Source organism: Natator depressus, chromosome 8, assembly GCF_965152275.1.
Source record: "Natator depressus isolate rNatDep1 chromosome 8, rNatDep2.hap1, whole genome shotgun sequence".
NCBI lineage: Eukaryota > Metazoa > Chordata > Testudines > Cheloniidae > Natator > Natator depressus.
Window position 1 is genome coordinate 46,417,440 of NC_134241.1, and position 16,476 is coordinate 46,433,915.

The 16,476-nt window shown below is 42.2% G+C and overlaps 1 protein-coding gene across 2 annotated transcripts in view; it reads left to right on the forward strand.

Annotated features, from left to right (window-relative positions):
* KIFAP3 (kinesin associated protein 3) overlaps positions 1 to 16,476 on the forward strand; it is a 126,052-nt gene that overhangs the window by 108,765 nt on the left and 811 nt on the right. Inside the window, exon 20 of one of the 2 annotated variants that reach the window (XM_074960930.1) lies at positions 11,039 to 11,086. The exons of the other annotated variant lie outside the window; for it this stretch is intronic. Within the exon in view, the coding sequence (XP_074817031.1) occupies positions 11,039 to 11,086 (48 nt within the window). The remainder of the gene's footprint in view (positions 1 to 11,038; positions 11,087 to 16,476) is intronic. 2 annotated transcript variants of the gene reach the window in all.

Here is a 16,476-nt window from a genome sequence, read left to right on the forward strand (position 1 = left end):
TTCAGAGCAGGTTGCGATTAATGGCCCTGCACACTTCTGTCAACACGAGTCTAATGGTTGACTTTCCCACTCTGAACTGGTTAGTGACTGATCGGTAGCAGTCTGGAGTAGCCAGCTTCCACAGTGCAATCGCCACGCGCTTCTCCAAAGGCAGGACAGCTCTCATTCTCATGTGCTTGTGCCGCCAGGCCTGGGTGAGCTCACCACACAGTCCCATGAATGTGGCTTTCCTCATCCGAAAGTTTTGCAGTCACTGCTCGTCATCCCAGACGTGCATGACTATGTGATCCCACCACTCGGTGCTTGTTTCCCGAGCCCAAAAGCGGTGTTTCACTGTGGTCAGCACCTCTGTGAATGCCACATGCAATCTCATATCATAGCTACCACGTGTGGCGAGATCAATGTCGCACTCCTCTTACCTTTGTAGTTTAAGGAATAACTCCACTGCCACTCATGACATGTTAGAGCGATACTGGTCAACAGTGTGTGATCCATTCCTGCAGACCAAAGAGGCAGAGCGTGCAGTATACAAACCGTTAAAAGATGGCGCCAAATATGGACGGGAGCACAGGGATTGCTGGGATGCGAAGCAATGTATCACAGGGCATTGGGACAGGACCCAGGATGCCCCACGACCCCCTCCACCTTCCCACAACTCTTAGTGGCAGAAGAGGAAGAGACACTCTGTGGGATAGCTGCCCAGAGTGCACCACTCTGAATACCCCTGCAAGTGCCACAAGTGTGAACACGGTATTGCGCCGGCAGCTGACAGTGTGAAAACACAACAGCGGTTTCCCTTCAGAGCTCTCTGAGTGGTGCTGTAACTTTACCAGTGTAGACATACCCACAGTCTTCAATGTATTTATCCTCACAGCACACCTGTGTGGTAGGGAAAGTGCTGCTCTCCCCATTGTGCAGATGGGGGCATGTAGGCACAGAGAGTCTAATGACTTGCCCAGGGTCACTTGGAATCAGTATCAGAGCAGGGAATTGATACTGGGTCTCCCAAGTCTCAGGCTGTCCCCTCACAACTGAACCATCTTCCATCACTCAGCAGAGATAATAGGCTATGCTACTTTTCAACAAGACTTACTGGGTTCTGAATTTCTTAATTCAGAGCTTTGTTTTAAGACCATTCAGTTGTGAAACATTTAAGAATCACTTCTCAGCAGTGAACTCTAGAGCTCTTTTCCCTGGATATGTAGCTGGACTCGGATGTTGAAGACAATGCTCATTTCTCCACAGTTCTCAGATTTTGCTGTTGGCCTATAATTAAATTGCTGGAACAAGAGAATTTTGTTAAGATGCTCTTGGAGTTTTTGCCAAATGGCATCTGGAAACTCCATTTAATCCAGTGTTTTGAGAACCGGACATATGGGCTCCTTGGGGTTAACCTGTTTTAATGAGTGACAGAAATAGGTTTGATAGGTTTCTCTGATGCGCCGCCTCCTTTCAAAGGTTAGTCGGCCAAATCTAATGGTCTCATACCTCCCACTCTACTCCACTGAAGTCAGTTGTTTTGCTTAGGGCATAAAGTCAGCATTGTATTAGGTCAATACATGAAACTTAAGTCTGTGCTTTGCAAAGTGTGCCCAAGTGTGTAAGGGATTCTGTCACACACTAAATAGCTTGGTGAGGTATTAGTTATGGGTTCTGCTTGGTTGCTTTACAGAGCATCTCTCTCTTTTGGCTGATTTAACAATTAGGGCTGACGACATTAACCATATTTAAAGAGAGTTCATACCAAGTTCTGGGTCTGCTCTTCAAAGCCACATGATCAGGATTTTTAGCCAGTTGATTCTGCCTGTAAACCCTTCCCTCAATACCTTCCACCCTGAGTATGCACCTAAAAAGAGAGCCACAAAAAGCTGCTGAATATTCAGTGCAATTCGTCCTTCTCTGAGAAAATAAATTAACATAGTGTAATATCTTTCCGGCTGGTAACAGATCATCATTAGAGTGATCTCCTACAATCAGTTTGTGGATTTTTTTTTTCAGCAGGCAACACAATATAACTTTTCAGTAATTAAAATGGCTGTTCCAGGGCCATTGTGACTAGCATGGTGTCATTCATGGGCTCGTTACATTCACACAGGCACAGGTCTGCACTGGCAGCCCAGGCATGATCTACTTAGGATTTGTTGCAGCTTGTCTTGGAGAAAAGAGGGAGAATAACAGGTAATGCTACAGAGTTTTGTGTGAATCTGTGTCTGTCAATCAGGATTGCAGTACCACTGGAGAGAGCTAATAAAACATTTCTGTTTAATGGCCTGATCATTCACTTCCTCCAGCTGAGACTTCCCAACCATGCTCTGGCAGCTTGGCCCAAGAAGTCCCGCCCAGCAGCTCACTGATACTTTCAGAACTGAGTACATTTTCACACAATCCCCATCAACACATGCATGCACACATTGCTACAACTGCTAACGTAGTATATGTGAGTTACATTAGTGGTCTCTTTGATCCACTATATTGTGTCCAGAAGGATTTTTGATCTGGAAAATGGATGTGCCGCATATATGACCAGCTAAACACCAGGCTGTCTGGTCGATCTTGTAACACTGGAGCAATAACGTCAGTTGAAGCTTTGGTCACTTGTTCGAGGTGGCTGCAACAGGGGTGCCTCGTACCTCTGACTTCAGTGGGTAACACCAAAGTGGGGTGTGTGCAGAGGCTTTGATCACCCCCTCCACCATGGAACAGGTATTGTACTGTGGAGACTTGGAGAGTTACAATTTGTGGAGTCCCCAAGAGTGTTCCAGAGAGCGGGTTTCTCTCCAGCAATTGGACAGGGTTGTGGCATTTGGAATGTGTGTGCGCTGGGGACCCACAATATTTGAGTGGGGTCCTCCAGACTCCTAGCTTACCTGCTCCTTCAGGACCCCTGCTGCTATTGGTTAGTTGCCACCTCAGTGTGCTGCCTCTGAGGGAGGAGATAGGGGGCTGGTTAGTGTCATGTCATTGAAATCATCGGTGTAACACCAGAATAAAAGTGATCAGTCAGGCCCAGGTTGAGCATCGGTGGGAAATCTGTAATAACTTCATTCACTTCAATGGGGAACAGTGCAAGTTTGGGGGCAAAATTGGAGCATAAGATGGGACTCTGCCCTGCCCCCAAGGTGAGTAGAGTCTAAGCCACACACATTTACATGGGGGACCTCCATGGGATCTGGTGGCAGGGGAGGAGGGTAATGCTGCTTGAGTTTCTCTTCTACCTCCCTCACTACAGCCCTCTGTCCTACCCATTCATGCAGAAAAGTAGGGGAGATGATGTGGCTCCTTATTATAGGTGGGGCTGGTAGTGCAGCCTATTCTTAAGGTTGCCTGTCACTTCCCATTATAAGACCCTGTCTTCAGTGGCTTATAACTTTGCCAGAATTTCTCTTTGGGCTGAAATTTTCCATGCTGGGTGTCTGCCTCAGGCTGAATTTTTAAAAAAAAAACTTCAGCCAAAACGATTTAGTCACTTCTGAGAACAAGACTAAATACAAATGTTGTTTTGCCCATGTTAAATAAATTCTGGTGATCTTTTCTTTAAAAAGCTGTGGAGCAGGGATTTCAAATTTGGCAGTGTGGGGTGGCCCTTTGTGTCAGGGTTATGCGTTTTACTGTCCCTGTGAAAACCCACCCTAATCTGGCCAAGTTATAAACCTTTGAAAAATTACAAATGGTAATTGCAGTTCACACGAATTCAATGTGGAGACTGGGACTGAGATTTTAACAGCTAAATTGCCTGAAGAGTCTGTCCACACTAAGCATAGAATCATAGGACTGGAAGGGACTTTGAGAGGTCATCTAATCCAGTCCCCTGCACTCATGGCAGGACTAAGTATTATCTAGACCATCCCTGACAGGTGTTTGTCTAACCCGCTCTTTAAAGTCTCCAATTATGGAGATTCTACCACCTTCCTAGTCAATTTGTTCCGGCGCTTAACTACCCTGACAGTTAGGAAGTTTTTCCTAATGTCCAACCTGAACCTCCCTTGCTGCAATTTAACCCCGTTGCTTCTTACCCTATCCTCACAGCTGAAGAGAACAATTTGTTCTCTCTTCTTGTAACAACCTTTTATTTATGTGAAAACTGTTATCATATCCCCTGTCAGTCTTCTCTTCTCCAAACTAAACAAACCCAATGTTTTTCAATCTTCCCTCTTAGGTCATGTTTTTTCTACCTTTAATCATTTTTGTTGCTCTTCTCTGGACTTCCTCCAATTTGTCCACATCTGTCCTGAAATGTGGTGCCCAGAACTGGACACAATATTCCAGTTGAGGCCTAATCAGCATGGAATAGAGAATTACTACTTATGTCTTGCTTGCAACACTCCTGCTAATAAATGCCAGAATGATGTTTGCTTTTTTTGTGACAGTGTTACATTGTTGACTCTCCTTTAGTTTGTGATCCACTATAATGGCCAGATCCTTTTATGTAGTACTCCTTCCTGGGCAGTCCTTTCCCTTTTTGTATGTGGGCAACTGATTATTCCTTCCTAAGTGGAGTACTTTGCATTTCTTTTTACTCAGTTTCATTCTATTTACTTCAGACCATTTCTCCAGTTTGACCAGATCATTTTGAATTTTAATCCTATCCTCCAAAGCACTTGCAACCCCTCTGACCTTGGTATTGTCCGCAAACTTTAAGTGTACTCTATGCCATTATCTAAATCATTGATGAAGATATCGAACAGAGCCAGACCCAGAACTGATCCCTGTGGGACCCCACTTCATATGCCCTTCCAGCTTGACTGTGAATCACTGATAACTACTCTCTGGGAATGGTTTTCCAACTAGTTATGCACCCACCTTATAGTAGCTCCATGTAGGTTCTGTTTCCCTAGTTTGTTCATGAGAAGATCATGCGAGACAGTATAAAAAGCCTTACTAAAGTCAAGATATATCACATCTACTGCTTCCCTCCTATGCACAAGGCTTGTTACCCGGTTAAAAAAAGCTATTAGGTTGGTTTGCCACAAATTGTTTTTGGCAAATCCATGCTGACTGTTACTTATAACCTTATTATCTTCTAGGTGTTGGCAAATTTTGATTGCTTAATTATTTGCTCCATTATCTTTCCGGGTATTGAAGTTAACTTAAGTTACTGACTGGTCTGTAATTCCCCGGGTTTTCCTTATTTTCCTTTTTATAAATTGGCACTATATTAATATTAATTGACCTCTTCCAGTCCTCTGGAATCTCTCCCGTCTTCCATGACTTTTTGAAGATAACCGTTAATGACTCAGATATCTCCTCAGTCAGTTCCTTGAGTATTCTAGGATGTATTTCATCAGGCCCTGGTGACTGGAAGACATCTAAATTGTCTGAAGTAATTTTTAACTTTTTTCCCTATTTTAGCCTCTGATCCAACCTCATTTTCACTAACTTTCACTGTGTTAGATGTCCAATTGCTACTAACGTTTCTGGTGAAAACTGAAACAAGAGTATTTAGCACTTCTGGAATTTCCACATTTTCTGTTATTGTCCCCCCACACCCCATTGAGTAATCCTCTTGCTTCTAATATATTTGTAAAATGTTTTCTTTTTACGCTTTGTGTCAAGCTAGTTTAATCTCATTTTGTGCCTTGGCCTTTCTAATTTTGTCCCTGCATACTTATGTTGTTTTATATTCATCTTTTGTAATTAGGGCTGTCGATAAATCGCAGTTAACTCGCGTGATTAACTCAAAAAAATTAAGCGTGATTTAAAAAATTAATCACGATTAATCACAGTTTTAATTGCACTGTTAATAAATACCAATTGAAATTTATTAAATATTTTTGGATGTTTTTCTACATTTTCAAATATATTGATTTCAATTACAACAGAATACAAAGTGTACACTGCTCACTTTATTTTTTATTACAAATATTTTCACTGTAAAAATGATAAACCACAGAAACAGTATTTTTTAGTTCACCTCGTACAAGTACTGTATCTCTTTATCGTGAAAATGAAACTTACAAATGTAGAATTGTTTTCTTACATAACTGCACTCAAAAACAAAACAATGCAAAACTTTAGAGCCTACAAGTCCACTCTGTCCTACTTCTCATTCAGTCAATCACTAAGACAAACAAGTTTGTTTACATTTACAGGAGATAATTCTGCCCACTTCTTATTTACAGTGTCACCAGAAAGTGAGAACAGGTGTTCACCTGGGACCTTTGTAGGAGGCATTGCAAGTTATTTACATGCCAGATATGCTAAATATTCTTATGCCCTTTCATGCTTCGGCCACCATTCCAGAGGACATGCTGATGACGCCCGTTAAAAAAATGTGTTTGTTAAATTTGTGACTGATCTCCTTTGGGGAGAATTGTATGTCTCCGCTCTGTTTTACCCACATTCTGCCATATATTTCATGTTATAGCAGTCTCGGATGATAACTCAGCACATGTTGTTGATTTTAAGAACATTTTTGCTGCAGATTTGACAAAATGCAAAGAAGGTACCAATGTGAAATTTCTAAAGTTAGCTATAGCACTCGATCCAAGGTTTAAGAATTTGAAGTGCCTTCCAAAATCTGAGAGGGATGAGGTGTGGAGCATGCTTTCAGAAGTCTTAAAAGAGTAACACTCCGATGCAGAAACTAGAGAACCAAACCACCAAAAAAAAAGAAAATCAACCTTTTGCTGGTGGCATCTGACTCAGATGATGAAAACGAACATGCGTCGGTCCACACTGCTTTCTATTGTAATCAAGCAGAAGACGTCATCATCATGGACACATGTCCTCTGGAATGGTGGATGAAGGGACATATGACACTCTAGCACATCTGGCACGTAAATATCTTGTGATGGCAGCTGCAACAGCGCCATACGAACGCCTATTCTCACTTTCAGGTGACATTATGAACAAGAAGTGGGCAGCATTATCTGAAAATGTAAACAAACTTGTTTGTCTGAGTGGATGGCTGACCAAGAAATAGGACTGAGTGGACTTGTAGGCTCTAAAGTTTTACATTGTTTTATTTTTGAATGCAGTTATTTTTTGTACATAATTCTACATTTGTAAGTTCAACTTTATTGATAGAGATTGCACTACAGTACTTGTATTAGGTGAATTGAAAAATACTGTTTTTTGTTTTTTACATTGCAAATATTTGTAATAAAAAATAAAGTGAGCACTGTACACTTTGTATTCTATGTTGTAATAGAAATCAATATATTTGAAAATGTAGAAACCATCCAAAAATATTTAAATAAATGGTATTCTATTATTATTTAACAGTGCAATTAATCGTGATTAATTTTTTTAATCGCTTGACAGCCCTATTTGTAATTTGACCTAGTTTCCTCTTTTTGCATGCTCTAGCCTAGAGCTGAACAGGACTTTCCATGCAGTTGTAGTTCTGGGCTGCCACAGGCCATTCCGGGTGCAGGTCAAGGCACCTGAACTGCAAGCAAGGGGGCTGTGATGCCACATGATGGAATTTGTATTTTCAATTTTTTTTAAACTGAATAGTAAATAATACATGGGGGGAGAACAGCCACCCACCAGCCTACATTAAAAGAACATTAAAGTTGCAAAATCAAGCACTCAGAAATTAGAACATGTCGGAATTAAGGTCTCTGCAACCTTAATTGAGACTCCTTGTCCATATGCATTATGGTACAGTCTTTAATTACATGATCACATGCTACTTTTTCCTTTAGGACCCCTGGCTCACTCAGGAGAAATCACAGCTGTGTAGTTAAAGAGGCTGTTGTCTATAGGACCCCGCCTCGTTTGTTGCAGAAGTTGGAAAGTGTGTAGTGAATGAGGCAGGAGACTTCAGAAAAAGAATGGATGGTTTCATGGTTAAAGCAGTTGAACGGTACCATAGAGCAGTTGTTATCAAAGCCAGTCCACCGCTTGTTCAGGGAAAGCCCCTGGCACGCCGGACTGGCGAACCGCGGCCGGTGGGAGCCGCGATCAGCCGAACCTGCGGACACGGCAGATAAACAAACTGGTTCGGCGCGCCAGGGGCTTTCCCTGAATAAGCGGCGGACCAGCTTTGAGAACCACTGCCCTAGAGCATTAGATTCCATCCCTGCCTCTGCCACAGAGTTCCTGTGTGATGCAGAGCAAGTCAGTCGCACCTGACTTGACACCCTTAATCTGATTTACAGAAGTGCTGAGCACTCACAGCTGCATCTGTAAGTCAGGCCATGTCTAGACTTATCGGGGATCGATGCTGCTGCGATCCATGTAGCGGGGGGTCGATTTAATGGGTCTAGTGATTAATTAAAGACTATATCATAAAGCATATGCACAAGGGAGCACAGAAAACCTTAATTCTGGCATTTCCAGATTTTTGAGTGCTTGACTTTATAACATTAATGTTAATATAATTGTGTAATTAATATTTAATATTAGTATGCGGATGTGCATGGCACTTTGGGGCAGGAACTGTGCATTTATTGCTACATAAAGCTTCCATCCAAGCTGAGTTTGAGAGAGACAAAGTATGGGAAAGATAAACAGAAGGGGAAGAAGGAAGGTGGGGCGATGAGATACAGAATTTAAAATATTTGTGGTTTATCATGCCATGATCATATCATTACTGCTCATGACTATAGTTTATGGGATATGTTATTACATATAAAAACCTCTGACTTTTAAAAAAAATTATATTCTGTCTCCCAGGATTTGCTCTCACAAGTTGAAGGGCAGAACAAGTTAGTGGACAATTAAGGAGAAACAGAGAAGTAGCTGCATCAGACTGTTATATAGTGGGTCTGTGGAACCTTTCGTCTCTTTGGTTACCAGAGTCCAAGCAACCATGAGTAGCTACCATCTGAATGCTAAGTGACCTGTGTGACACTAGCATAGTGGCCTCGATCCATTACTTAGTGAACAGGGGTCCATCACAAAACGTTCATCCTAGCTGGCACTTGGTTGGTAGTCTCAGCAGAAAGACCAGGGAACTAATGTGGCTACTGAACGATCCTCCCAACTCTAAAGGTGGTCATTGTGGGTGGGGTGGGGTGGGCAACACACTGAGAAGCTTGTAGTGCCTTACCTGCAGATAAAGGCTCTTGGGCTTTCAATCTAGTACCTTTCATCAGCACTTAAAAATGAGAGCTACCAAGAGAGGAGAGAAAATACAGACTTAAACACTGTCCAGTCCTGTCTCTTGTTGGCACTCAAGTATGATACAATTTAGATGCAGTTCATTATTTATGTATTATTATGCTGGGCTTATGTCTCAAAGTTATGGTGAGTGGTGTTTCACTTTCATGGCTTGGGTACCCCAAGAGTGAAAAATACAGTCTTCTACTATGTATTGAACATAATTCATCCTCTCTGTTATACACAGGAACCTGATACAGTTTATGCATTCCACAGTTTTATGGCATAGGATTTTACAGCAGGATGGCTAGAACTGCAACAGTACCATATGTTATCAACAATACTGTCACTGACTAATACATTCTCTTTCAGAAGTGAAATGATAGGACTCTGAGGATAAGATGATTGTGAATACCAATTGTGTGTGTCGGGGGGGGAGAACCTTGCACATTTTAAACCGTATTCTTAAAATATTCATCATAATAAGGTATGCAAGTGATTCTCAAAAAGGGAGCTCCATGTCTGTGGGCAGCACTGCTGCCAAGTTTTCAAAGGATCCTGCACACCCAAAAACATGGGCCTCATCCTGATTCCATTGACGTCTGTGGAAGTTTTGCCAGATCACAGTTATAAATCAGTGGGAGCAGGATCGGATCCCATGTGTGTACATGTGTTGCATAGTTATGCGTGCAAATGAACTTCAGTTCAGCAAAGCACCTAAGCACACAAGTAGCTTTAAGCATGTGAGTAGTCCCACAGAAGTCCGTAGAGCTATTAATGAGCGCAAAGTTCTGCTCATACATAAGTGCTTTTCTGGATCAAGGCCCCACCTTGCGTGCGTGGATAAACATTGGCACTTGTACTAAATGGAGACCTTTTTAAAATGTGTTCCCATTGACTAGTTTAGTGCCTCTCAAAATTACAGGTGGGCCTTGCATCAATCTGATTCATGCAAAATATGTAGGTAGTGGGGGTTGGCTGGTCTTCAGAGCAGGACTAGGATTTGAAGACACCTGGCTTCTAATCCTGGCTCTGACACTAACACTGTATGTGACCTTGACCTCCTGTTTTCAGTGGCCAATTATTTTTGGTCCCTGTGTTTTTGGGTGCCAAACATGCAACAGAGGCCAAAAAAATTCTTATTTAGGTCCCTAAAGTCAAGCTCTTAAATCTATATTCAAGTTCTGAAATCTGTGGGGTCATGTATCAGCAGTTGCCAGAAGGCCTATGTCCATCTCCACTTCATCAGGAGGTTGCAACCTCTTCTTTCAGATGTGGACCTGGCTTTCCTCATTCATGTGTGTGTCACCTCCATTTGATTATTGCAGTGCACTCTGCATGCGGCTATATGGTATCTTTAAATGCAGTTTGAGACTGAAGCTGGTGTATAGTGAGGCTGCCTATGTCCTCAGCAGTATTTTCTGCTGGGAGCACACAACATGGGTGCCCTGGGTTCTGTGCTGGCTACTTTGGATTTCCAGATAGATTTCAAAATGTTTCTTTTGACTCATAAAGTCCCAAATGACCTGGGAGCTGCCTCTCTGAGGGCTTGCCTGCACTTGAGGAATTAGTACCCATATTGCAGTAACTGTCAGCACCAGTGCTCAGAACGGTCTGAGCACCGGTATAGGCAGGGCTGAGGTGTCTTTACCACTGTCATGTACACCATCGCTGGCCATTTTTGTAATACAGATGCTAATTTTCCTAATGTGGAAGAACCTAGAGAGCCCTGTTCTCTGTCTGCACCATAGAGTTACAGCCAGTGCGAGCCCCTGAACTGGAATACCCTCATCCCCTGGTCTGAAACAGCCCAATCTTCCAGGCCTACTACAAAGCCTGTCTGTTCTCTCAGGCTTTGAGCAAGGGACGGGTACAATGAGAGCCGGTATATGTGGGGAAGGGGGATACTGCTTGGCATTTCCTGGCTTGGATAAGGGTGACATTGCTAGTTTTGTTTGATTGTATTTTTGTATTTTAAAATGTCTCCTAGGCACCATGGGCCCAGGACAGGCGCATTATTTTTGTACATTATGAATCAAGATAAATATCAATAAATAAAGCTGTTAAGAAATCTCTCTTCACTCATGCACATTAGGAGCATTTTCCCCCTTGGCATGTGTTCTTCGGTTCCCCAGCCGTACAAGCAAATTAGAAAGTTCAGCTGTCATTTTGGGAAGGTCATAGATCATGCCAGCAGCCTGAGTAATCCAAGAGGTTTTAAGTATCATTGCATTTAGTTTAAAGTGAAATTTGCTCTGACAGGGGCTGGCAGACCAATAGGAAAAAGAAATATTTGTGCTTGGAGAAGTGCATGTGTAGAGACCGCGGGTATAACTGATGGCTGGAAGTGATTTCAGTCTAAAAAAAACAAATCATTAAGAGAGTGCATAGGGGTAAAATACACAGTTCATATTTTAAAGGGTCTCAAAATGAACCAGCAACTGAGGTTAGCATTACATAATAATTAGTTGTGTTCCCTGTTTAACTCCATGAGTCCCAGACATGTTGGTAAACCATCCGTGAGAAAACAGTGGTGCTTTTGCTGTGTGGTGAGCACAGTCACCAATTTCTCCCATCAAATAAAAAAAAATTTAAGACAAAGATGCCTTAAGAGTTTATAGATTAGGGCAATTTCAGAAACTCACTTGTTCCAGACTCACTACAATGTTGTGCGATCGGTTTCTATTAGATAAATGTATGTGGTATGAATGAGCTCCCATTAGGTATCAATTTGAACTGTGTAGTGGGAAGTGAAAATGATGGATTTTTTTTTAAGGGGGATTGAGGAGGTGGAGGATCGGGGTTACTTGCTTGATTTCATTAAAATATGTCACTGCCTTTTCAGAACAGGGGTCTGTATGGTGCCCAGCTCTCCTTTAGATGCTATCAATAATACTAATACCAGTTCTTTAGTTAAGAGTAAGTTTGGATTTGATTGCTAGTGTAGAAATAAAAGCAATTGTTATTGCCATCACAACGTATCTCAGTGAGACATGGCAACTTACCAAGAAAGATACACAAAAGCTGGATGCATTTCATCACAAATGTCTGAGAAGAATATTGGGAATAACAAATAAAGATAGGAAGAAGAATGAAGAAGTTAGAAAAATTACTGGATACGGCACCTGCTCACAAATCTACAAAAGAAGACAGCAGAAAACAAAAGAAGAAAGCGAGGAAGACTGCGAATAACATGGAAACAAACAATTCTGAATGACATCTAACTCTACGCACCTCAACATGAAATGGGAAGATTTGAAGAGAAGGGCAGGTGACAGGCACGGGTGGCAAATGTGGGTAGCCCAGTGTGCAGCAAAGCATGGGATAGTCTAGGGTCTAAGGTAGAAATAAGAATCCATGAAGCAAGTTCTCAGTCTAGTCACTAGTGGACATCTTAAACCCCAACATCACAACTGGCTCCATCCTTGGCAGAGGTGTGGAACAACTCAGTGGGACATGGATACTAAACTCCTTTCTCCATCATCAAGGTGGCCTTTCCAGGTCAAGATTGCAGCAGAACGCAGGCATGGGGCATGCTTACGCTGTCATTGCTCTTAGTATAGCAGTTCTGGGTATCACCAGAACTTCAGTTTGCAGTGCTGGCCCCTGATAGTTCACTTTTTGTCCCTGGTACTCAGTTATTTTCTGGGTTCTGTGGCCCCTCCCTCAGCTGAGGGGATGGAGGGATGGAGAGGCTTTCATTCAGGTAGACTCTGCCCACCAATCCCAATCATCCAAGAGGGTAGGCTGAGACTTTTAAAGAGCACTAAACCCACTGGAAAGCAAAACCAGTATTTTCTGAGGCATAGAAAAGGATTCATTTACCTAAGGAAAATATTTAGCTAGTGCACCATTTTCTGGGAGGTGGTGAGTTTAATATAATTTTCTGTTCTCTTTTTTTTTTAATGCAATCTCTGAAGTAGTTATCAGCTGATCCATCTCTTACATTTTTCTTCAGGATACTACCATATGTCAGAACCATTTGGAAATAACTGACGCTGCTCAAAGTTTAACCTGTAGGGAACTGTACCTAATTACTTACACATTTACTAAAAGGGGAAAAAATTGATTTGCTGAGAATGTAATTGAAACCATGTTTTTGTGCCTAACTTTTTATCCATTTAGATACATTTAGAAGTTGTTTAAATAAGGATTACTAAACTGGAAATAGTTGGAAGTACTTGGCAATATTCTGTAATGAGGAGAGAGTGCCATCTAGTGGTGAATAGTACTTGTGGCCAGCACAATATTCCACTCCTTTTTTTGGTATCATATACTGTATTAAGGCGGACAAAGGCCAGAAGAAACCCACACACTTCTGCAGTGCTAGGTGCAGCCACTTTCATATTTAATTAGGAGAATCTGCCCTTAGGAAATCTGAATCTGAGTGAGGATGCTGAGTTTTGTCTTGAACTAAGTAGCCATTTGGGGCCTGCATCTCCTCCCCCCATATCACCACATTGAAGTTGAAAGGGGCTGCACCTGATTCTGTTTTATGCAAAACAGGTGTGGTCTTTGGGTTTCTGACCAATTGCCGAAGCAGCCTTCAGCTGGCAATAGTGTGGCCCCCCTGCCATATATATAGTGTCTTCCCAGCCTAAAATTTTCAGAAATGAGAGTCACGATCACAGATGTGATGGGTCTCTAGTTGTTACCACAATAATAAATAGTAAATTATCCAAAACTGATGTAACATCAATCACAGACAAAACAACAATGTAAAAAATAAATAAAATGAAGAACTGAGTTTCCTATAACAAATTAGAGAGACCAGGTGGGTGAGGGAATATCTTTTATTGGAACAACTTCTGCTGGTTAAAGAGACAACCTTTTGAGCCTTCACCCACCTTGTCTCTCTAATATCCTGGGACCAACACTGCAAACTATAACCAGTTACTTTTTAAAATTACAAATTATTTGACTGTAGAGTCTGAACTGGATAAGTCAACATTTTGAGAATTTGTGGAAGGAAAGAAGAAAAAGTATTCCTGAACTGAAGTTCTGACTTAAAGGGACAGTGGTTAACAAAAAGTATGGACTTGATTCTACCCTATCACCCCAGTTTTTCACTTGTGTAATGCCACTGACATCCATGGATTTACATTACCATAACAGATAGAGAATCAGGCATATTCAGACACATTTTCCCTTACCTACAGTATGTTAGTAAATTCTGAGATTATCATAATTGAAAGCTGAAAATCTACTTTACTTTTCACGATTTCCCCAGTTTTACTTTTTGCTCTTGAAAATAGACTAGTCAGTTTATTATTTTCAGTGACTCTGTGACCTGTACACAGAAAATTAGGCTTGAGAAGAGCCCTCCATCTAATCTATCTGCCCTTTCCCAGGGGCCTGTCACAGGAGAATCAAGGTGCTATATGCTGGGGAAAGCAGAGAGGCTGGAAGGGAAATCCATTCTTTGGCCTACCTTGGCTGTAATCATGGTTGGTTAGTTCTGAGTGCAGTGCTTGATTGTCTTTGATTCTTCGGGGACTGGAGAAGAGGTGTGTCTGGAGATGGTGAGGATAGGACCCTCCGTGGTCTCATTTGGCTCAAGCCTGCTGTTGAGAAGGCCATACCTAGTGCTCCCTGGTAGTCTACTGGATGACTGCAGCTGCTGCAGAGAAACCTGGAAAGTGAGGCAGTCTTGAAGATCACATGCCCGTTCCCAAAGGGCTTTGTAAAAGAGTCCCGGAAATTTGGAGTGGTTCCAGTAAGGAAGGGGGAGCCCGTGCAGGCCGCAGACCATGCTCTTTAGCTCGTCCCCACCCTAAGCAGACAGGACACTAGAGCATGTACCAGTGTTATTTGACTCCTCAGCTTCCTGAGGAATTTGTTCAGCATGGCACTCCAGGCCTTCCCCAGGGCCGTGGTGAATTAGTGAAGTGTGACAATAGCACTCCTGGTTCAGGGAGAAAAAGACAGCTCTCAGAACCACTGCATCCTGATTTGGAGCAGAGCGCTAGTAGGCCAGGTCTACAATACAAACTCATGCTGGTAGTTGTCTGTCAGAAGCATGAAGAGGTGTGATCCAAGACTGACACAGCTGTGCCGGCAGAAGATCCTAGTGTAGACGTGGTTATTCTGGCAAAATTGCACTCTTACCGGTATGATTTATTTTGCTTAGGGAAGCTGGGATAAACTGCATCCACGCTAGGAGGGCTTTGCCAGCATAGTATACCAGTATAGACATACTAACACAGCCTTTAGGTGTATATCTGGCTGTAACCTGCAAAGGAATCGTCTCCTTTGCAGTTTGGCTTATTGGCCATTCTCTGTCCCTGGGGAAGCGGGTCTGGCACTCTTAAGTCCTCCACTCTCTGGATTATCATTGTAGTATCCTTTAGGTACACTGGTTTCCTGACTGGTCAAGCACCAAACTCCTCATGTTCATCCCTAGGTCCTGCCCAGTTTCATGTTGCTGGAAGCAGTGTCTGTGTGAAGATAAAGTGCTGGAACATGGTCTTCTCAGTGCTCTGTTGATCATGATGCCAGTTTAGCTCAAGCATGGGCTTGAAGTTAAAGGTGTTTAAGTGCTTTGCTGAATCAGGGCTTGAGATATTACCAATCTGTGTGTCCTGGGTATCCCTTTCTTTGACATGTTAATGCTGTTGTGGTCTACAACAACTGTGTTCAGTATGTGCAGGATAATGGCAGCAGTAATAAAGTGCATCTCTTCCCCACTTTAAGCACTTTGGCCACTAGCCCTTTAATGTCTTTGTGTGAGAAGTTCAGCTCCTTCCCCCGTAGTTCTAGTCAGACACTACACTGAGGTCCTTTTTGTCCATCTCTGTCTATTCAGGTGCAAGTGTAAAAGATGGCATAATACCAAAGAGTATGCAATAATCAAGTGTCCTGGCCAACATTCACTTTTTTTCTCTGCCTCTGTCTCCTACCTCAGAGCTATTGCTGAATGTAGAATATTTGTCACTTTTTTGTATCTAACTCACTGATTTGGGACAGCTAGAGGGTGAAAAATGATACTGTATATGAATACCAAATTAACCTTCAGTCTGGCTAGAACATAGAGGGCTTTAGTACATGATAAAGTCTGTCTGCCCTTTGGACGTCAGTCTTATCACTTCAGAAACTATGGTGTGAATTTCTGACCTAGTACATAATCAGTGCCATATTTGCAGTTGGCATTTCCCCAATAACTTTGGGGTTTCTCTCCATTGGTCAGAAGATAATTTGACTATTTGGTTTGTTGTATACAGTTAGCAGAGGGCTTTGCATCAATATCAGTTTTCAACAATGTTGGATTATAGCAATATATTAAAATCCTCTCAGACGGGGAAGTATTATCCTCATTTTATAGTCAAGGAAATCGAGTCATAGTGAAGTGACTAGCTACTGAATTAATAGTATAGCAGGATCTAGGAATCCCATCACCCAATCCCTTGCATTGCCCACTAAACCAGAAGT